The sequence below is a fragment of the Nannobrachium achirus genome, assembly GCF_963921795.1.
Source record: "Nannobrachium achirus genome assembly, chromosome: 12".
In the NCBI taxonomy this organism is placed as follows: domain Eukaryota; kingdom Metazoa; phylum Chordata; class Actinopteri; order Myctophiformes; family Myctophidae; genus Nannobrachium; species Nannobrachium achirus.
In genome coordinates this window covers 18,374,704-18,398,549 of record NC_137832.1, presented here as the reverse complement: position 1 = coordinate 18,398,549, position 23,846 = coordinate 18,374,704, and the positions used below count along the sequence as shown (strand labels likewise).

The 23,846-nt window shown below is 42.0% G+C and overlaps 1 protein-coding gene across 2 annotated transcripts in view; it reads left to right on the top strand.

Annotated features, from left to right (window-relative positions):
• The first annotated feature begins 265 nt into the window (after positions 1–265).
• The window catches only part of LOC308296266 (poly [ADP-ribose] polymerase tankyrase-1-like), a 41,839-nt gene continuing 18,258 nt past the window's right edge, over positions 266–23,846 (top strand). Inside the window, exons 1-16 of one of the 2 annotated variants that reach the window (XM_080739473.1) lie at positions 266–833; positions 3,404–3,628; positions 4,448–4,543; positions 5,490–5,526; positions 6,388–6,463; positions 12,038–12,058; positions 13,589–13,683; positions 14,196–14,262; positions 15,377–15,563; positions 16,180–16,301; positions 17,095–17,186; positions 17,314–17,392; positions 19,293–19,464; positions 20,674–20,753; positions 22,879–23,024; positions 23,423–23,588. In XM_080739473.1, coding sequence (XP_080595599.1) covers positions 275–833; positions 3,404–3,628; positions 4,448–4,543; positions 5,490–5,526; positions 6,388–6,463; positions 12,038–12,058; positions 13,589–13,683; positions 14,196–14,262; positions 15,377–15,563; positions 16,180–16,301; positions 17,095–17,186; positions 17,314–17,392; positions 19,293–19,464; positions 20,674–20,753; positions 22,879–23,024; positions 23,423–23,588 — 2,220 coding nt within the window. In that variant the 5' untranslated portion in view covers positions 266–274. The remainder of the gene's footprint in view (positions 834–3,403; positions 3,629–4,447; positions 4,544–5,489; positions 5,527–6,387; positions 6,464–12,037; positions 12,059–13,588; positions 13,684–14,195; positions 14,263–15,376; positions 15,564–16,179; positions 16,302–17,094; positions 17,187–17,313; positions 17,393–19,292; positions 19,465–20,673; positions 20,754–22,878; positions 23,025–23,422; positions 23,589–23,846) is intronic. The other variant, XM_080739474.1, reaches the window with a different exon arrangement.

Sequence of the window (23,846 nt, the reverse complement as noted above, 5' to 3'; positions counted from 1 at the left end):
GAGAACCACTGTTATAGAGTACACCCCAAACCCCCCAAAGTCCATTGAATGGAGGAGTAGTGCATCTTTCTAGTTTTAATCCATTCTATTAACTACTACTTCTAATTACTGCACATTGCCTGCTCTGTTTGAAGGAGCTGCAAACAAACAGCAGCAGCAGCAGCTGACAGACTCCCCCCAACTCCCCCAACAACCGGAAGCGGGGGGGCACTTTCACAGGAAACGGACGGGCAAGCTGTTATTATTGTTGCCTTGTTGAAGAAGAGCTGCGATAATGGCGGTGTCTCGTCGCTCTTCGCAGCAGCAGCAGCAACAGCAACAACAACAGCAGCAGCAAAACACGATACAGTCGCCGCCCGGTCGGAACAGCTCTCTCTCAGCCGGCGGTCCGCCGGGCTCCCCGCCGACGATGTCTTCTCTCCTGGCGTCGTCGTCGGTCGTGGCGGCGGCGCCTCCGCCGGACTGCGAGCGAGAATGCAACGGAGGCATAGAGGGAGCCGCGGCCTCCCCGGACCACGGCCTCGCCAGCAGCGCCAGCTCCGCCACAACGACGAGCACCTCGGGGGGAGGAGGAGGCAGCAGCAGCAGCAACGTCTCCAGCCCCGGGTCTTCTGCTGGCGCCGCGAGCCCCGGAGACGGCGGCGGCGGCAGCAACGGCGGTGGAGGAGGTGGAGGCGGCGGCAGCAGCGGTGGTGTCGGCGGGGCCTTCCGCGAGCTGTTCGAGGCCTGCCGGAACGGAGACGTGTCGCGGGTCAAGAGGCTGGTCGACGCGGTGAACGTGAACGCGAAGGACATGGCCGGCCGCAAGTCCACCCCGCTGCACTTCGCTGCGGGTGAGCTGAGCTAACAGTGGTGGTGGAGACAGTAACAGTACTCATTATGTTTTACTGGAGTAAACCGTATACAGATACTGCAGTGGAGGAAAATACTCTGTTGCAAGTACAAGTTGGGGATTTAAAATGTACGAAAGTATTGGTAGCAAAATGTACTTAAAGTACCACCGGTACCAAGTAAAAGTACTCGTTGTGCAGGATGTCCCATTTCAGGTTTTCACTTCAGATGTATAAAAATCGCAGATCTACAAGCTCATAGATCAGCTATTTTCAAATGGCCGAAATGTATAAGAAGGGCTGAAGTCGTTAATGTATGTTTTGTAATAATAATCCATCTATCAAGTAACTACAAGCAATGAAGCCAGATCTTAGCGTTTTAGTTACTATAGTAACTAAAGCTTTCAAATAAAATGTAGTGGAATAAAAGTACAATATTTGGGTCCGAGATGTAGTAGAAATAAAAGTATTGGAAATCGGAAATTCTCAAGTAAAGTACAAATACCTCAAAATTGTACCTAAGTACAGTACTAAAGTAAATGTACTTACTTAGTTACTTTCCACCACTGGTAAGCAAAAATGCTACAGCGATGGTGGTGGTAGCGTTTGTTTTGCAGCTAACGACGGGCTAACATTTTTAGCTTGCATCGCTATTCGCTACCGTCTCTCATCAATCCTTATGGTTGATGAGATGAGAGCTTTACGGGGGTCGACATGTTTCCTCGAGGTTTCTCAACATAACCTACTGTCATCATAACAACGCGTTCCATCTGGCTTTATATTGCTAATAATAAGAGGTAGAAAAGTAGACGCTATCCTGCCAGTGCCAGACCAGCTTACTGCGTAGGCCTAACGTCAAGGCCCCCTCCTCAAAAATACATGATTTGATTTGTTGAAAAAATGCAAAATAACAATCGTCGACCCCTGATGCTTTAGGTGGGCAGTATAAAAACGTGTACTATTTTTATTCGGAAGTCATCATGACCGTATCAATGGGAAACAATGTAAGAACACAGCCTGTTATTGTAACTAGCACTTTACTACTGTGTGTCTGTAATTTTCTGCCAGAGGTGCTTAAAGGCCCAACCAGGGCTACAAACGTAAACAAAGGGATATCCTCCACAACAACAAATAAGCACAGGAATACTTATTCTCTAGGACTCAACACATTAATTATTTAAAAGCTGTGTTTGGTTTATTTTGGGTTTGTCTACAGTGGCAGATGGTGTTTGTAAATTAATTGATTGATTGATTGATTGATTGATTGATTGATTGATTGATTGAATGAATGAATGAATGAATGAATGGTTGATTGATTGAAGACTTGCATAAGAAAAGGTACAGTTTCATGATGATGCAGTTCACTGGTCAACTAAAAGGATCCACCCGATCTCTGAAGGATCCCTCGAAAAATCTTTTGGGCTTGTTTTAACACATCTGGTGCCAACACCGAGTTTCCCAAGTTTGAAAAGGTACTATCGCTGTGCCAACCCCGAGTTAATTGGGGTCCTTTTTTTAACTCCTATAACATAGAGTGACAGACAAATAGAACACAGTACGATGCAGAACATATCAAAAACACAGTCGTAAAACACAATGCATAATAAAGGGTATTATTTACAATAGAAAGGTCAGGGGGAGGTAAGGATAGGCTTTGTTTTCTTTTACCAGTTTCGAGTAGCAGCCGCCTCTGAATGGCTTTCCGGTGCCGTTTTAAAGGAAGGTAGGGATTTACATTCCTTTAAGGCCTTCGCTAAGACGTTCCACATTTTTGCGTCATAGCAGGAGAACAAATTTGACCCTTTTTTATAGCCAAATTTGGGTTGGACGTGATCTGTGGTGCTGCCTCTGGTGTTGTAATTGTGAACATCCTTGACGTTTTGGAAGTAGGTACATGGGTAAAATTTTATTTTGATTTATGATGGGGTAAAAAGGATCCAAATAGCTTGTTTTGTATCTACAAATTTACAATTTTATTCATTTTGTAGATGCTCTTAATCCAAAGAAACTTACAATAAGCGAGGAAAGCACAAGGTAATACATTAAATGTATAGCAGTAGTAATCCAGGGTCGTAGGTAAACCTTAGATGGGATCCCCTAGCCTGGCTCGCAGTGGCTCGGCCAGACTTTATACTAATGCAGCTAACTAACTGCAGTATAGTGTTTTAACATGGGTGGATTGTTTAGCTGTGCTAGGCCAGGGATCCCCACCCAGCGTGGACAGCTGTGCAAAGTGGGCACTGGGCAGTATTCAAAATGATAAAAGAACAAAACGAATGAATTGTGTAGTAATAGACAGTTCATAGTGGAAATCCCAGAAAATGATTGCATTTGAAGATTTGGAATGTTAGGAATGACACGTGCATCATATTTGTAGAGCATTCTGGTGAATGAATGAAGCATATTATTAGCATGAGCATATTAAAATGATCCAGGTAACTGTTTTGTGACTGGTTCTGCCCAAATAATATTTTGCCGTAGCGTTATAGTAGCAAATCTAGCAATCAGAGAAGTCTGCCTTAAAACCTGCTGAAATGTGTGCTAATCTACATTTTTTGGAACCCCCTTCTTAGGTTTTGGCAGGAAAGATGTAGTCGAGCACCTCTTACAAACGGGGGCCAACGTGCATGCCAGGGATGACGGAGGGCTCATCCCCCTGCATAATGCCTGCTCCTTTGGCCATGCTGAAGTGGTCAGCCTCCTCCTGTGTCAGGGTGCAGACCCCAATGCCCGAGACAACTGGAACTACACTCCATTACACGAGGCTGCAATCAAGGGAAAGATAGATGTGTGCATTGGTAAGGATTACATCGTTTTACTTTTGACAGGAATAATTAAGAACAGACTAAATTATTCTAAATGTTTTCTAAAAAGGGGATCAAAAGACGCACAAGGTAGATTATTACACCCTCTTTGCGCCAACAATGGCATTTGGCACCAACAGGAACCCCTAGGGGGTCCTCAGAGTTACTTCAAGGGGTCCTCCAAATCTTTGTACGATAGAAACTTTTTTTCTCCTTTTTTATATTAACCACTTGAACCCTGACGTCCATATTCTGAGAACTTTAGCCAAAAATAGCAGATCTACAAGCTCACAACGCCTCACGAGCAGACTATGTACAGAGTGAAAGGTCAAGTTTATTAAGTATTGACGGTTCAAGTGGTCACATATCTGATAACACAAATTGCACAAAATACACTGATGATTGTGCTGTTAAATGATGAAACTATATGGAATCTGGGGGTCCCTGCTTCATTTCTCTCTCAGCTAAGGGGTCCTTGGCTTGAAAAACGTTGAAGACCCCTGCCTTAAAGTGAACAGAGAATCCAAATGCTATCTCTTGAGGGTCTGTCTATAATGACATTTAAACCTCTATCAGAGTAGGTACCGCGGTGGTAAGCTATCCACCGCGGTGTAGTGCGGTGTAGTCTTTTTGAGCGTTAACGTTGTAGTTTTATGACTCAAAAAGACTACACCGCACTACACCGACTCTGATAGAGGCTTAACAAGTCGACAGGGCATACTAGTGAATTCAGTGTTAGCCTTAATATGTATAATTACTAATTACATAAACCTTTTTATATTTACATGACATTCTACTTTTCCTTTGCTACAGTGCTCCTCCAGCATGGAGCAGACCCTAACATCCGCAATACAGATGGCAAGTCAGCCCTAGACCTGGCTGACCCGTCTGCTAAGGCTGTGCTCACAGGTCAGTCCGTCTCATGCACTCCCTGTTGGTTTGTTTTTTATCCACCTGTTTCCGACTGTAGCATTATGTGTGGGACACATCCGGAGAACAGCTGACATACAAGCTCACGTCACGTCGCAAATGCAACCGTTGTGAGCTTGTAGATCAGTGTTTCTCAACCTTTTTTCTGCAATGGGCTCACTTTTCATGTCCCAAGAATCCATGGGGCACACCAACATAATATGGAGGTATAAATATCGTCACTGTCGGGAAGAAACCTCGAAATCCCCAAGTTTCAAATGTGTACGTTTCTTTGCAAAGTAAAGCCCTGCTTCATCGTACAAGGCTGTCGCACAACAGTAGTGAAAACAGCAGATCTACAAGCACACAACGTGCGAGGCGTTGTGTGCTTGTAGATCGGCAGTTTTTCACTAGTTTAAATCATTTTTAAAGTGATAAATACAATACCGGCTTTCAAGGGGCACACTTGACCCTTCTCAGGGGCACACCAAAGGTCCCCAGGCACAGTGGTTGAGAAACACTGTTGTAGATCACACTCGGCTGCGACGCCGGAACTGCCGCACACCACCTGTGCAATGCACGATGGGACGTTGGAAACTTGTGTATATTAAAGGCATATGTTGTTGTTGATTCCGTTCTCCAGAGAGACTCAACTGGACACATGAACATGATGGGGAAAGCACTCTTTCTGTCTGTTTGGCTGTTCTCTGCATTCTGTAATTCCCATCATGCATTTATTTAATTAAATAAAAAACTGGGGGGGAATTGGAATAAACATCAGACCTTCACTTTTCGCTAGCATTGTATTCCATTTACTGCACTATCACTGTTCTGTTATTAATGTTCCTTGCCAAGCAGTGGTACACTTATTGCTATCCTCCATACTTGCATATTTTTGTTTATTAATTCTACAAGTGAGCTAACTTAAACATTTGCTTCAACACAGGTGAATATAAAAAGGATGAGCTCCTAGAAGCTGCAAGGTGGGTTACAGTTTTAACAGGCTCTTGCCTTTTCCTGTGATCCCAACAATAACATGTTTATCAAAACGTTTTTTTCTCCTCCATTCTTCCTATTCTATATATATATATATATATATATATATATATATATATATATATATATATATATATATATATATATATATATATATATACAGGCATTGACACTAAGGCTTGCCCACCTGCCCCCGGCAGGTAAATAAAACGTCAGGGCAGGTGAAGTTGGCTTTCAGGTTGCCCGACAGGGCAAGTGCTCATTTGAGAGGGGACACAAATGTCTATAAACACAACACAAGATATCTGTCTAAACACCTGAACGTGGCCAGTGTCTTCTGGTCTGTGGAATGTAAAATAAGAGCACTATTTACCTATAATGTGCTGTTTTTACTGTTGCTACATATAAAATAACAAGTGTGAAACCATAGACATATTCAATCATAGCTAAAGTATTTGGTATTTGGATTTGGAGATATTGAGGTATGACATTTTATCGCACAGCCCCAGAAAGTAAAGAAATAAGTGTTAAATTGAGCGGTAATTAAAATCGTACCTATCATTTTATAATGGACAATTTACTTTTCGGGCAAGTGGGCATTACCTTCGGGCAAGTAGAACATGACCTGTACTTGCCCGATGGGCAAGTGCCTCTGAGACCTTAGTGTCAACCCCTGTATATATATATATATATAACATATATTACATATATATATATTACATATATATATCAACTATAAAGTGCATTGAGCAACAAATATTTTTTTGGCATAGCTAGCACAACCAAAATCCCTTTGCTTTTATAACTTAAATTCTCTACTGTGTCCCTTTTTTAATAATGTGACAAAGGAGTGGAAATGAGGAGAAGCTGATGGCTCTGCTGACTCCATTAAACGTCAATTGTCATGCCAGCGATGGCCGCAAGGTAAGAAAACACCATCGCACACCTCAATGCACCTTGAACACTCTGATTTGTATGTATGCAAATATATTTCATATCAGAAAATCAATATTTATGGCACACACATTTTGTAAATATTTTGATGTTCGTTATTGTTCTGATGAAGAATATCCAGCTGCACTGTTAATGTCAACAAGATTCCAGATTATGTGTATAGTATGTGTTGAGGATTAGACGGCACCACGTGTGTGGCTGCTTTAGAATCTCATCTTTTGCTGGATTAAGAATGGGGTATAGGAATTGGGACAGACTACTGCACAATATTCACTAGGGCTGTATAACACTGACAAAGTACATTCCATACACGGCAAATGAAAGTCACCAGTTTCATAACATACATGCAAAACGGTGTGGTGTGTTTGTGGAGGACCATGAACAACCAGGTGAACACATAATGTGGGAAATCACAGTGGGAAAATGTATTCAAGTAGACCAGGGTTCCCCAATTAGTTTTTCCCCAAGGGCCGAATCATGTCTAGGGTACCAAGCCGAGGGCCACAACATTGCAGGGGGCGACGGTGGCGTTCCCGCTACTCCAGCGACAGTTCAGATATCGTCGTTGTCGGGTGAAAACGTTCTATGTCCAAAACCGTTTGTTTGGCATTTATCATTTTAAAAATGATATAAACTAGTGAAAACAGCCGATCTAGATCAGCTGTTTTCACTACTTTTGTGCAACGGCCTTGTATGATGAAGCAGGGCTTTACTTTGCGAAAGAACATACAAATTTGGACATACAAGGTTTCCAACCGACAACAACAATATACTAGTGTTGTTGCTGCTCTTATACCACCATTATTACTGGGGTTGGTGGGGGCCAGACAGTAGCACCCCGCGGGCCGCAAATGGCCCGCGGGCCGCCTATTGGGGAACCCTGAAGTAGACGTTGAGTCTTGGATCTAATGACAAACGTTGGTCTGCTTTTGCCATTGTTCGACCGCTCGTACCATATCTACAGTACCGGCACCAAAACAGGAAGAAGATTTGCATCAACGTGCCTTAACTTGAACATTTGAGGATGTTTAAAATGTTTAAGAGAGGTGCACACACCAGATCCGTCATACCAAGGGAAAACGATGGTTTTGCTAGCAACATCCCTTGGTGTGATCGCCTCCTATTAACCCTACACACTGCTAAAATGTAGAAGGCAGGAAGAGGAGCTGCTATTGGTTATGATTAGTTATGAATCAGAAATATAATTGGGCAAAAATATATTCAAGGATCTAGAGAAGCAAGAGGGCTTTTTTATTTGTCACTCATACAGGTACAGGCAGCAAAATGTTGTTGTGACATTGTCTGCAGGACTTGTGCAACATAATACAATATGCACAAGATAGTATTCAGCATACAGTTTGTTTTATTATGGTAAATGTACTTATAATAATATGTAATGTAATGACCTCACAGAATTGGTACATATTGTCATTTTGAATCTGTAGAGGTCAATACTTAAATTACTTTTCATCGTTTTCCACCATTTAGAATGCAGCCCTAATATACACAGGTTAGGCTTGTCTTAAAAGGAATACTTCCCTAAAATGACTTTAATTACTCACCCTGTGATGGCTTCAATTCATGGAGTTTTTATTGTATGCTTTCATGTTGATCCAAGAATCCAGAGATGAAGAAAGGGCCAAGATTAACAACAGCAAAACTAACAGTACAGTATTTTCTGGACTATAAGGCGCACCTGACTATAAGGCGCACTGTCAATGAATGGTCTATTTTCAAACTGTTTTCATATATAAGGCGCACCTGACTATAAGGCGCACATAATAGACGCTACCGTTGCGTTATGCATCCAACAGATGGAGCTGTGCTAAAGGGAATGTCAATGTCGATGAATGATCCATATATAAGGCGCACTGGACTATAAGGCGCACTGTAGTTTTTTGAGAAAATTGAAGGCTTTTAAGTGCGCCTTATAGTCCGGAAAATACGGTATATCAAACTGCATAAACCCTCATAATGCTTAACCGTACAATTCAAGTTTCTTGGTGTACATTTGTACGCTCAGTATGTCCAAAACATTGCATTTTTGCTAAAACCCTTGCGTGTTCACCCAAGCGCGTGCCTCTTTGATGAATGAGACTGAAATGGTAATGTTTGAGTGAATATTGGGCTGGGCGATATGACTTCAAATCAATATCACGATTATTTCAAACCTTTGCCTCGATCGATTGAACGTGCGATTATAGAAAATAGTGAAAATAGCAGCTCTACAAGGTCACAACGTGAGCTTAAGTTGTCTGTTTTCAAATAAAAAAGATATAATATAGTGATTAACTCATTCCCTGCCAGGCCCGATAGTCCCGAGATTATTCCAATGTCTTTCCCCGCCAGGCCCGATAGTCCCGAGAATTTAAAAAAACAAATTTTTTTTTATTTTAATTTTGACCCCAAAAAATGGAGTAGGCATGATAGCAATCGCGAAATTTCATGTTTAACCCCCATAGCAACCCCATCTTTCAAGCATGGCAGCCATTTTGGCAGCCATCTTTGTTAAACATAGTGGCTGTTATCTCAGGAATGCCTGAACGGATTTCCATTCGGATTTTTTTGTTTGAAAGCTGTGAGCAAGGTGGACACACGTGGTGCATTATCTAGGCATGGGTGTGCATGATCCGTGCACACTCAATTACATGGAAGTCTATGGAGACGAATGGCAGGTGGGAGTACGGAGGTATGTTAAAATGGCGGTCAATGTGTTAATCAATTTAGTCGATTATAGAAAAATCTATAAGAATCCTTTTGTGGTGAATCGCTGATTAAAAACGACTTCTCGATTAGTTGCCTACATGAACAAAGATTAAATCGGTTATTGTTTCTAGATATCGGTTTCAATATAATTACTGTTAATTGCCGTGCCTGATGTGGAAGTACTGAGCAAAGTGAGCATACGGCTGACAAGACACTTTGGTTCATCAAGAAGTAATTACGGTTTTGGATTCTTTATTCACTATGAAGGCATGCAACAAATACAAAACAAATCGACGTATCACAGGGGGGTGAGTGGCACAGGGGGGAATGGCATTTTGGGGGTGAAGTGTTCCTTTAATGATGCATGTGCGGCCATATTGGCAGACCCATTCTCTAAAACCATTTTCTTCCATCATTAAAGTGTCTTCATTCCCTAACCTACCCGTCATATTAACCCTCCTTTTGTGTGGGTTCAACCTTTCATCTCCATGTCCTTCCTCCTTTGTTAATACACTTGGAGTTGCACAAAACGCTAATGGATCGGCAGTGTTTTCCTGTTGTGAGGCCCATGCTCTGTTCTGATAAAGTACGATGCATTATGATTCTCAATTTTTTTTTTTTTTATTATTATTTTTTTGTTTCTCTTGGCTCGTGGCTGAAACTCTTGTTATAATTTGTAAGGACACTAGTATCCATACTAGACTTGTTTTTGGGCAGACTGAAGTAGGCCAGCTATTCTGTTTTAAATATATGAGTGACTGCACAGTGGTTTATCTAGTTGTGTCCCCGCAGTGGGGTCCTCCCTATGTTCCCCAGGTTCTGTGTTCCCCACAGGTTAACATTCACCAGGTTAACATTCACCAGCGTCGGCAGGTTAGCATTTCACCAGGTTAGCATTCACCAGCGTTAGTTTTACTGAGGTTAGGGTTATAAGGTTAGGTTTAGGTGGTAAGTGGGGAACATAAAACCTTGGGAACATAGGTACGGTCCCCCAGTAGCAACATTTTCACTTTCTACCAATGAAATGACGTTCTATATGGACTGTAGCGAAACTATTTGAAACTTCATCTTGAAATCCATTTGGGACATCAACGGGACAGTTCTTTGGTTTGCAGGAAGAGAAATTCCTCATACTTTATAAAAGCATACACAGAAACACACAATTGTTTTTCATTTTAATTTATTTAGACAGGGCAGTGTAGGAAGGGCAGATAGGCGGGTGCAATGTAGGTTTCCAGTTGGTATGAGCAGTGTGTACTAGAGGAGATACGCTTGGTTGTTTAGGATTAGTTAAGCTTCTGTGTTATTGTTCTGTGGATGAACTGAGTTTAGAGAGGCAAAGACACGTTGATGCACTACTGTGTACACTACAGTGTGTACTCTGATTTTAAATGTCTTAAATGTCTGTGCTATTTTGCAGTGCACTTTGTTTTGTCATTCATTACATACAACTCCAGACTTTTCTTTTGTCCTTCATACTGTATATCAGGGTTCCCCAATTAGTTTTCCCCAAGGGCCGAATCATGTCTAGGGTACCAAGCCGAGGGCCACAACATTGCAGGGGGCGACGGTGGCGTTCCGGCTACTCCAGCGACAGTTCAGATATCGTCGTTGTGGGGTGAAAATCTTGTATGTCCAAAACCGTTTGTTTTGCATTTATCATTTTAAAAATGATTTAAACTAGTGAAAACAGCAGATCTACAAGCACACATCGTGAGGCGTTGTGTGCTTGTAGATCTGCTATTTTCACTACTATTGTGCAACTGCCTTGTATGATGAAGCAGGGCTTTACTTTGCGAAAGAACGTACAAATGTGGAGATACAAGGTTTCCACCCGACAACAACGATATACTAGTGTTGTTGCTGCTCTTATACCACCATTATTACTGGGGTTGGTGGGGGCCAGACAGTAGCCCCCCGCGGGCCGCCTATTGGGGAACCCTGCTGTATATTATCCATCAACACCAAGCCATTAAGGAGCAGAATCCACCTCTGAGCTGTTGGCAATGCTCTGTCTTATTACCATAACTATAAATAATTACATATTTATTGCATTTTGCTAGCATAATCATTATCTTTTCAAAACACGGAATAAATTCCCCCATTTGCTTACCGGTATCCCGCGTTGGGTGCATTTCATTCTCATGGCTAATTTTGATTGTCGCCAACCAAAGGTTTCCACTCTTTTACCATCAGTCATTGCTTTATTCGTTTCCCATTTCTCCTGCTGTTGATTTTGCATGAACTAAGCCATTATAACAAGGCAGAATGGATCAGCATTAGGGACTCTCCTCTCTGCACTTCAGTGTTCAGTGCACTTGTTAAAGTTCCCCTGACTAGTCAGGAACTACCTGACAAAGGCAACTTTTTGTGTGCTTTTAAATGCCAAAGGTTATGACTGGGATTTATACCGGGGCTTCAAACCAGCAAACCTCGTGACCTAGAAATGCAGATAAACAAAATCGAATCCAACTCTGTTACCAAGATCGCCTTTGGGGGGCACAGGAGATCTTTTTCTCATTGTCACTGCTTTTTTGGTTTTGTAAGACGGCATATCACGATTCACGGAGTCCTTGTACTACAGAGTTCTACAGACTACAGAGAGCTGGTCGAAGAGAAGTCACATTTTCCCCACAAAGCCATTTACTTAGTGATTCCTCTTCTGGTGTCACGTCAAATATAGTCTTGATGGGTCGGACAGTGGTTTTTATAGCTAGACCTGTGGTTCACTTTCACTGAATAAAGAGAAGGGTAGGATTGCTGTGAAAAGATGCTGCCATTTTGTAATTTTTGTTTCGTTTTGTTTTCCGTGTGACTCTGGCAACATTTGTCGATCAGTCAACATCCCAAAAAATGCTGGTAAGTTAACCTTGATAACAGCCACTTGATTGATGCACTGTTGTGATTTTTGTTTTTTTTTAATGTTCTTTTAATCCATAGTTTTGTTTTTATTTTATTTTGTTTTTTACATGACCGATGAGCTGGCTGTCACTTGTTAATTGCACATCATGGACCTGGGTGCACGGGTCACTTCCATCTTTCCCACCCCAATCCTCCTGTGTGTGCGTGTGTATGTGTGCGTGCGTGCGTGTGTGATCATCAAACCTGTGTGTAATGTGAGAATGTATGTGGATGTGTGTGCACAGCGAGTGTGTGCGTGTGGCAATTGTGCGTTGGTGTTGTGGTGACAACCTCTCAACCTTAACCTTTTTCACATTTGGAGAGGAGCACAAAATTTCTAATTCTTAATGCCTGCTTCCATGAGCACCTCTCTCCTGCACACTCTGAAGCTCTCGCACTCACCCACACCTCCTCCAACTGTTCAAGTCACTCGCTCTTTTAAGTCAATGTCTTGATTTTTGACTTTTTTTTTAAATGATCACTCATGCATGCACTGTAGGCCTTGCCCTTGCATTTTGTCAGTTGGTTCTTGTATGTGTCCTTGTGATTCTTTTTTGTCCAGCTGGTATTCATTCAATAATAAGTGAGAGAGAGAAAAAAAAAAAGCATTTCACTGCTCGTTCTGTATGCTGTGCTGCCATCCATGGTAATGAATCAAACGTATATGATTGCTCGTGTGCCATCCAACACTGAATGATGAATCTGTCTATAGATTATTACTGTTGGCTTGCTGGACACTGCATTGATCTCAGTGCATGGGAATTTGAATGAATGACTTGAATGATTCTCCCCCCACCCTTGATGATTGTGAAATCAGCTTGAGCTAGGTAGAGGTATAGAATGACTGTTACTGGAATCTGTTTTCATGGCTTTGCTCAAACTAACATTGCTGTTTGATGGGCTGAAACGAAGCCACCTGATTTTTGTTTTTGTTTCTGCAAAATTGGGTCTGCACTGGTGCTTACTAAAACACACTCACATAGCCTGCTCATCGTATCTGCTCGAATCTCTTATCTAGCCTTTTGGTAATGTAATGATTTTCAATTAAAAAAGTGTTGCATCAGCGCATACAGATTAGCAGCACTACATAACACTTGCATCTGCTTTTGTTTTCTTCTGATCTTCCATTACAGTAGGAAGATTTCATTTTCCGCTTTTATTTTAGCTTACCTGGTTGACAGATAATAGGTCAATGGTCCTGCGGTTTGTCCTGCCTAGCAATGTTGTCATCTGCTCAACGTCAGAGGCATTAACGAACGACGGCCAGTGAATTTGCCACTGGGGTTTGGCCCCAGAATCATATTCACCCTGCGTCATCATTCGCCATTCATCTGCAACTCACCGAGAGCGTAGCCTGGTGCAGCACACTGCTTTCTGCCCTAATCAGCCGCCCGCTCCCTTGCCTGGCTTCCTGAAGGAAGCACTGAACCATCCAGCCGATCGCCCCTTTCTGTGAGTGTCTTTAACATTGTGTCGTCTCTTATCCAGTCCACCCCCCTCCACCTGGCAGCCGGCTACAACCGCGTCCGCATCGTGCAGCTCCTCCTCCAGCATGGCGCCGATGTTCACGCCAAAGACAAAGGGTATGGCGTTGCTCTTTGGAATGGTCACTAGGGCTGTCACAATTATTTCATAATCGTCTAATCGTGATTATTTTTGACATAATCGTGATCATTTTTCATAATCGTCATAATCGTTTCCATGTTGAAAAAGTTTCATATATTTAAAAAAAAAAGTGGAAATAGCAGATCTACTGTGAGCTTGTAGATCGGCTATTTCCACTATCAATGTTCTTTTTTAAGTATAAAGTTGTCGAATATGTCAGTCATTTCTTTGTATATTTAGGTTATGTGTCATATCTACCAGGTGCAACTTAAAAGCCTAAAAGCCAAACAGAAATGTAATTGTCAACGACAAAAACACAATTAAATCGTTAATTGCAATTATTTGAGTGACAAATAATCGTCATGTAAAATGTCATAATCGTGACGGCTCTAATGGTCACTGATAAAGACGGGTTGGCACGTGAGGATCATGGCTTTTTGATGAGAAGTGTGAGGGGTTCATCACTAACTTGACTGTCTTATATCTGCAGGGGCCTGGTTCCTCTTCACAACGCCTGTTCCTATGGTCACTTTGAGGTCACTGAGCTTCTTCTCAAAGTAAGAACAAACATAATTAATTGAGCCCCATTAAGAACGGGTACACATTATTGTGTATCATTATTTTATGCTTTAACACAATTAGTGCCTCTTAATCTGAAAGTTGCTTGGTGCCTCGGTGCCACGCCGTTTCCTCCATAGGCCGCCGCTATTATTTTGAAGGGCCGGAAGGGGTTTGTTTTTGTTTTTTTGGATTATCACTTGACGGCAACGATTACGTCATCTAGTCACATGACAGTGTGGGCCCACAAGAGAACATGGCTGCGCCCACCTTTTGTTTACAGTATGGAAGAGTGGAGACCATCCTTTGTATAAGAATGTCCCTTTTGGAGAAAATGAAGTCTATTTATGGGCCTCTCAATGGATTTACTATGGAGGACGTTAACTTGGCGTGCACGCCCGACGTGCGTTGTAAACAAATCGCGGACATTGCCGATGCGACCGGAGCGACGTACAGTAAGTAATAATATCTTTACTGTATATACAGTAAGATTCACAGTCCTCACCGTCAACGGCGCCATGGTATTAACCCTTTCAATGACGGTGAGCGCCGTCAACAGCAGCAGAACAGTTAACTATTGAGATCTGCTATTTTTGAAAAATCTTGAAAATTAGAATTTTGACCCGATTCTATACTATAAGTGTCTTTTGAATCCTAAGACTTTTTGAAAACCCTACGTTTCTATGTCAGCAATCTGGCCAGCCATCGTCAAAGCAAAGGTCCTTTTCACTTAACTGGAGCTCAGTTAGTCTGTTCTTGAGGGACTACTATGTCAGTGGTGCTCAAACCTTTTCATGTGAAGGACATGTGTTTGCACACATTTTCACGACTTTTTTAAAAATAGCAGATCTACAAGCTCGCAGCGCGCACTGTGAGCTTGTATATCTGCTATTTTTCACTGGTTAAAGCATTCAATAATTCTAGGCCTAAATGGGTTTTAAAATAAAAAGGAAAAATACTAAGTTGCGCATCCTAGCCATGACAGTGCAGCCCACCTCTACAAGTTCTACAAGCCTTATTCGTTATTCATCATGCAACTAATGAGTGCTTTCTAGAGTGGTTAACTTGCCCTGTATGCTGACCAATGTGTTTGCTCACTGTTCCCTGTCTCAGCATGGAGCATGTGTCAATGCCATGGACCTGTGGCAGTTCACACCGCTCCACGAGGCGGCGTCCAAGAACCGTGTGGAGGTGTGTTCCCTACTGCTGAGCCACGGGGCTGACCCCACCCTGCTCAACTGTCACAGCAAGAGTGCCGTGGACATGGCACCCACTCCAGAGCTCAAGGAGAGACTAACCTGTGAGTGTACACATGCTCATATGTATGTGATATGCGTGTATCAAAAAAGCATCCCGCTACGGGCAGTGAAGACACCCCTCTCGTTCCGCTTGCCTCTGATTGGCCAAAGCCTGTTGCCTTGTCAACATCTAGTTATAAAACCCGAGACGTTATAAGTTAACTTGAGTATGACAGTAGTTTGGGTTTTAATGTGAAAGTAAAGGTGAATTCGAATAAGCTTTATGGAAATGCAACTAGTGAGTATGAATGTTAATTCACATTTCATGGTTCCCTTAATTGTTTCCTACAGCCCATGTTTTACAAATGTATTACATTTTTGGCTGTTGTAAATAAACAGTTATGTGTCTAGTAGTGAACAAAAAAAGACAGTATAATTTTATCTTTTCAAAACATGTGTTGTGAGCTGTTTTCACTAATTCTAATTTCTCTTTTGTACCATGCCAACCCATTAACAAACACCCAGCATAGAAGATAAATAAAATGAGAGGCCTTTCACAGTACAAAGTGTCAAGTTTATTTTGAGCACAGCACAAAGTGTCAAGTTTTTTTTAAACCATAATGGATGATGAAGCCCTGTTCACCCTTTAATCGTGCTCTTCTATCCCCTGACATGTAGACGAGTTCAAAGGTCACTCACTGCTCCAGGCAGCACGGGAGGCTGACATGGCAAAAGTGAAGAAGACCCTGGCTCTGGAGATCATCAGCTTCAAGCATCCCCAGACTAATGAGACAGCTCTGGTAAGATGGTGGTCTGAAGCCACTACTGTTAACAGCTGTGATTTGTGGCAGTTTTTACACCTGGACTCTGCATGAGTCAAGCTGTCTATAAGGTGGTCGCTCTTGTCTGTGTCCAGAACTAATCATGCAAACTGCTGGCATTCAAAAAGTGCCAAATTCCTTGTGCCAGTAGGCCACAGAAGTATGTTTATAAAGTATGTAACCTCAGGCAAGAGGCAAAACTTAACACATTCGACAGGACTGGCCAAACTGTCAAATATTAAGTAAGCAAGAGGCGAACATTGTGAAAATAGCTGATCAACATGCTCACAACGCGTTGCGAGGCGTTGTGAGCATTTAGATCTGCTATTTTCACAATATTTATCTGCGGAACCGAGTCACATTAAATGTAATACCTACAATTCCAAGTGCTTGTCAGGGTGGGGTTCCCCAGTTCAAATAAGGTATGTTTATTTTGGGGGTCACTGCCTAAAAAGGTTTTAGAACCCCTGCTATAGAGCATTAACAAATTCATCCACCAGGGGCATTGACAACTCATTCTTATGACTTCCTATAGTATCTAGCCAAGCTGTATAAACTATATATTTTTAAAGAGAAAAAAAAAAGCGAATATTTGACTTCGGTGAACAACGTCGAATAGTTACTTTGATATTTGAATATTTGATGAATGCCCTAGTTTGTCTGTGTCTGTCTGTGTGTGTGAGAGAGAGATATCTGCTGTTGATCTGTAGAGCAAACCACATTTCAGAGGAAAAGAAATGATATGTGATACAATGTTGTTGATTTATTGCAGCACTGTGCTGTAGCTTCCCCTCACCCCAAACGGAAACAAGTCACAGAGCTGCTTTTGCGTAAAGGTGCCAACATCAACGAGAAGAACAAAGAGTAAGACAGCTGCTATCCATCTACTTGAAATATGGGACATTTTCTCAAAAGAACAAGACAAAAAAAACAACACAATTAAATGTTTATTTTTGTATTAAATTTGTCTTTCCTTTTATTGTCTCGGTAGCTTCATGACTCCACTGCATGTTGCTGCAGAGCGGGCTCATAACGATATCTTGGAGGTCCTGCAGAAACATGGTGCTAAGGTAGGCTTCTGACGTTCATCTATGTAAAAACAAGGCCCCAAAGAGTCTTAGATTCATGCTTCAAAGATCTTAAAACGCCACAGACGGGTAAAATAAGATAGGATCCATTTGTATTTCATTTTTGGTGAATTGGTCTTAAACACTTAAAACCCTATATACTTAGTTCACATCCATGAACGACAGCTATGTTATTAATTATTCCAACACTAAATATCTTCTCTGAAAATAGCCCGTCTACAAACTCACAGATGGGCTATTTTCAGTGAAGAATAGGAGATACTAGGGTTTGCCCAAACCGCACCAATGCAACTCCTTGCAACAAAACATTTTTAAGCACACTCCTGTGTGCAACTCCTTTAATGGTTACCAGTAGTTGCGTGCAACCGTTTGGTTGCATGGCGAATCATTGGTGTGGTTTGGGCTTAACTTGCCTAAACATACAGAAACCCTGTTTTCTTTACACATGTTTAATTTCACACAACAGTCATTTAAACATCTCCCTATACCATGAATCCACAGTCAGTCTCCTTTCCCTCACTATGTTGTCTTCACCTCTGCTGTCCTACTCTTTGCATAAATGAAGCAGTTCCAAGTAGTGTTGCGTTGCCTGTAAACTAATCAATCGTGACCCACGTCAAATAATCAAGTTTGCCACTGAGAAGCTGCACCACAGCAATTAGGGGTTCGAGTGCCATGCTCAAATGATCCTTGATGGCTTGATAGTTTTGCCTCGACATTGCCTGATGTCTAGGGCTGTCACGAATCATGATTATGACATTTTACATGACGATTGATTGTCACTCAAATAATTGTGATTTGTTGTTCACAATTACATTTCAGTTTGGCTTGTAGGCTTTGAAGTTGCACATGGCAGATATGACACATAACCTAAATATACAAAGTGATGACTGACACATTTGACAACTTAAAAAAGAACATTGATAGTGGAAATAGCCGATCTACAAGCTCACAGCGTCGCATCGCAATGTGTTGTGACATTTTTCAACATGGAAACGATTATGACGATTGACAAATGAATTGCGATTATGTCAAATGAACTGCTCAAAGAAATGAAGGGAACAAAATGTTCACTTAATTTATTTGAGTATAGTATACTGTAGTACTGCTCAAAGAAAGCTCAAGAAAGAATTAACATTTTCTTCCCTTCATTTCTTTGAGCAGTGTGATTGCGATTAGACGATTATGGAATACTTGTGACAGGCCTACCTGTATGGCTATAGTTTTGCCTGGACATTGCCTGATGTGGTCTCAGGCAATGTGATTTAAATATCTAGGCACTATAATTGACAGCAACCTTAACTTCAGGGACAACACTGACTATATTTTTAAATCCTGTAACCAACGTCTCCACCTTTTACGCAAGCTCAACTCTTTCAGGGTGAGCAAGCACATTATGGAAACGGTTTATAAGAACCTCATAGAGGGAATCTTAACCTTCAACATGGCAATGTGGTACGGTAATCTTAACATACAATGTAGAGGCAAGCTGCAGAGAATAGTAAATCTGTCATCAAAAATCATAGGGAAAAAACAAAAACAATTAAGTTGTATCTACAATGAAGTGCTTAGGAAAAAAGCTGTCAAGATAATAAATGACCCCTCTCACCCACTCCATAGGGTGTTCGATTTACTTCCCTCTGGTAGACGCTATAGAACAGCTTGCGCACAACGTAGCCGTAATATTTTTTAAAAATTCATTCATTCCAAATGTTTTTTCACATATGCCACTGTTGTCCTTCTGGTTGCCTTAAAGATGCTTTGTGTGTAATTGTTTGTTGCTGTTATCTGTTGTTTTAATGTTGTGAATGTATATGAGACTAAAGACAAATCTCCACACTGTGGACAAATAAATTAAACTAACTATCTCTCCGTCCTGCAGGTGAATGCAGTGGACACGTTGGGCCAGACGGCGCTCCACAGGGCAGCTCTGGCGGGCCACATCCAGACCTGTCGTCTGCTGCTGAGCTACGGGGCCGACCCCTCCATCGTGTCCCTGCAGGGCTTCACCGCAGCGCAGATGGGCAACGAGGCCGTGCAACAGATCCTCAATGGTAACCATGGAAACTGGGCTTTGAGCCTCTCTGGCTCAAAGTTAAAAGCATGACATCATTTGGTTGTTTGCGACATTTTGATTAGAATGGAATCTTATTAAAAGGTTAATTTATCGTTTAGGTTTTCATTATGCAAATTGTGACCGGCCTAAATGTGTCATGGAATAGTCAAGGATTATGTTTACCCTGTACTAGGGCATTAACGAAAAGGTTGACAAGTCGACTCAGTCGACTTCGTTACACAAGTCGACTCCCACCAGAGAAAGTCGAAGTAAAAAAAAAAAGAAAATGTAGATTGGCTATTTTCACAATTTCTGCCTCTATATATTTGACAATTTGGACAATGTTTAATTTGGCATTTTAGAGGGATTAAAAAGTCCTTAAATTGTCACTTTATAAATGTGAAGATACCCTCTATACACTTAAACTTTGGGTGCGTTCGGAAATGCGCTCTCAACGCACTGGTGTGCCATGTTGTCGTTCGTTTATTCGGTGCACTTGGTGCGTTGTCGTTCGGAAATCCAATGTGCGGCGCACCAGTGTGCTGAGTGCACACACTCACCAACCCTACTCAGAAGATGGGGTTTGACGGTGTGGTGCGACAGTGCGGTGTTTTGATTGGTTGGTTTTTCATGGCCATGTCTCGAACGCTTCTCAGCTGTGAACATTGGAGGAAATGACCGCAAAATGCAGCATTTGCCGCTTAATTGGTCGTTTGGGCTTGATAGTTTCACACGCATTAACGTGTACTAACAGCAGGTATTCCAATTCTATGAATTACATCTCCTTTCAATATCAACGTTACGTTAGCCTACTTAGCAACTGCTGCTTTTCAGAAAGTTTACCTTCAGAGTTCAGAGTGAAAAAGCGCACAGCTGCCTCTTAAAACTGGTCGTTCGTAAATAAGCCACACTGAACGCACTCTAGTACAACGATACGCTCACTGCACTCACTACACTGAGCACACACTCGGTGCGGGTTTCCGAACGCACCCTTTATGTTGGTTTGTTTAGAGTTGAGAGAGAAAACAATGTTGCACATAAAGTTAATCATCTGGGGACCCCCCAAAATCATTGGGGGGTCGACCGTCGTGTAAACGATAAAGTCCAAGTTCAACTCAACTTTTTACTGAGTCGAGTCGACTTGCAAGTCGTTAATGCCCTACCCTGTACTTACTCTTTCTTCTTTTATTTCTCCCTGCTTGCTTAGAAAATGTTCCCACACGTAACTCTGATGTGGACTACCGATTCTTGGAAGCAGCCAAAGCTGGTGATCTGGACACAGTGCAGGTAAGACTCGCAAACCTTTTTCACCCCTGCCCCGTTTGTACGCCTGTTCGATATTTACAATCGATATCGGAATTAATTTGTTTGTCTCAAACCTTTGTCTATTTTGTCTCATATCTCGTATGCCCTTTGTCTTAAAGATGCATGCTTCTACCCTTCTCTGTAACACCTGTCTCTGATATTGTAATTTTCTGTCATGATCATTGTAAGACTACAAGAATATTGTACTATGTCTGAGCCTTGCTATTCCTAACCATTAGTCACTTGTAATGTACCGTAAGTGTTGTAGAAACGATTGCTATTTCTACAACGGATCTATTTGTGAGGCATTCTGGATAAATAAGCACATCTGATAAAACCTTAGGGGGCGTTCTCACCCAAAGTCTGCTTAGAAGGTCCGGATCAGGGACCAAATGTTTGTTGCATTTTGAATTTGGTCCGGTTAGCGTTCACACGGGACTTTTGTTAAAAGAACCAAATATGTAAACAACTGACACGTGGTCATACAGTCGGCTGTTGATCTATTGACAGAATAGGCTATTCCTATGGAAAATTACTTCACTGCCTATTCCAATTAATTTTGTGTTATTAATCACAGCCGCTTCCTATATATCTTTTTTTAAAGAAGCGAAACTCACGCATTTCAGGCAGTAATTAGCGATGGATGGGTGGAGGAATCTCTCTCTCTTTCTCTCTCTCTCTCTCTCTCTCTCTCTCTCTCTCTCTCTCTCAAAACATAGCCTGTATAAAGCCTTCTCCTTGATTCATTTAACAATAAATAGCGCAAGAACGCGTGAACATAATAAGCATCACCGTTTCCACATCAAATCTCTCTCTGTCTGTCTCTTTCTTTCTTTACAAGCAAGTGAAGCAACGGGTCCATAATGATATTTCCTATCCTTCTCAGGTTGGAAATGTGAAGCTAAATGAATAAATAACCTAAATAAAAACAATAAAATAATGTATAATCACAAATGTTGAATCGCGTGTGAGCCATAACTTTATATGCGGTGGCGCATGCTTAAAAAGAACATATTAATGTAACGGGATGCTAATTGCAGATCTGTTCTTTTTATCCACATGATTCATTTAGCCATGAAACATAACAGCCGTGCATCGGACACTCGGACAGTGTTGTAAGCTTTTAAATCCGTTATTTTTGTGCACCGCACCCAATGACATGGACATACTCAACACATTATCACTCCCAAAAAGTCAAATATGGCCTTTGGGACCGTATAACAACGTGAAGAGTTTGACTCGTGCACGCCTGTCCTCAAGGAACAGCGAGAGAGCGAAAAGAGAGCGAAAATCCTAATGCCTCGAAAGAAAAGCCAAGTTTGACTTAATTCTGTGTTGTGGTCGTTTGGATGGAGGTTGTGCGCGCAGCGCGCCCGCCGCGCCGCCTCCTCCTCCTGTGTTATACACAAGATGGTGACCTTACTTTTATTTGTGACTGTATTTGTGTCAAAACAAACAATGATCACCGTGTTCGGAGAGCGACCCCTGGAGTCACCGCACACGATGGGTCACCAGTTTCCATGTAGCTAACAAGTCACCGCAGCGCCTGCTCACAGGGAGAGGAGATGATACAATTATTAACGTGTAGCCTACTGCAGGTCATGAAGACATATCAGCGGTCGGGTCATATCAATAATGATTCCCGTAAGAAATTCATGCTTTTAGAACTAATTATTAATCCAGCTTCACAACTGCAATTAACAAAGATTGATGAGTGTAGTCTCTTGTAGCCGAAGTTACAATTGCTTCACGAGTAGTCGTTTATTATTTTTTCCATATTGTTTTTCAATGAACAACACACAATGCAGAATGTAGTAGGCTGATCAGACATAAGTTTGGTCCTCTATAAAGTCCGGCTCCATTCACACCAGCAGAGGACCGGACCATGGTCCGTTTGGAAGGGGACCGAGTCCTGCCTTTTCAAGAGGACCATGGTCCGGACCAAACAAAGGGACCATGGTCCCTTTGCACGTTCACACCAGCGGACCAAAGGAGAAAGAGGACCATGGTCCCTTTTAAGCGGACCAAATAACCCTGGTGTGAACACCCCCTTAGACTAATGCTTGCAGTTAACTAATGTTTTCCACATTGTCTCAATCTGCGGCAGCAACTGTGCACGCCTCAGAATGTGAACTGCCGGGACCTGGAGGGGCGCCACTCCACCCCGCTGCACTTTGCGGCAGGCTATAACCGCGTGGCTGTGGTGGAATACCTGCTGCACCACGGGGCCGACGTCCACGCTAAAGACAAGGGGTGAGTTCATCTGAACTGTGCCGTCCCTGCATAATATGTGTGTTGGTATGAATGTTTTTAATAAAAAGAAATTATGAATGATACCTGATGATGGTCAGTGTTCATCAGTGTTGTACTTTTTGTTAATACAAATTAGCAACCATCCTGACATGTATGCAATTCAGAAAACTTATAATGCGGTTTTGTAGTCAAGACAGTGGGTGAACATAAGATTCTCCGGCCTGGCAGAGATTAAAATTAATAAATAAAGGAAATACCTCACCAAATCATAACTATACATACTGTAGGTATTCTGCCAGTGGCAGTGCCTAACCTGAACCGGCTGCATGCTCAATGGATTAATATCCACTACCATAATCTAACTGTGTGTGCGCGCGTGTGTGTTTTTCTTCCCCCAGAGGGCTGGTGCCTCTACATAATGCCTGTTCTTATGGCCACTACGAGGTGGCAGAGCTGCTGGTCAGACATGGAGCCTCAGTCAACGTAGCTGACCTGTGGAAATTCACCCCCCTTCATGAAGCTGCGGCCAAAGGCAAATATGAGATTTGCAAACTGCTGCTGAAGGTGAGTTTTACGCTGATCTCACTGATATGCAGTACTGTGTATGTAAACCAAAACACAGGACATAATCTGTAATAATTAACACAACCCAACAAGAGCATACTTAGGTTCTGCTAACTCTTCGGGGATATATTTTCCTTTACTGAAGACAGAAAACTGTTGATTTTGTCGACTAAAACTATGACGAAAGATGTTTGTCGACAGTTATTTCCACTGACGAAAACTAAATAAAAGCTAAGCTGTGATGACTAAGACTAAATA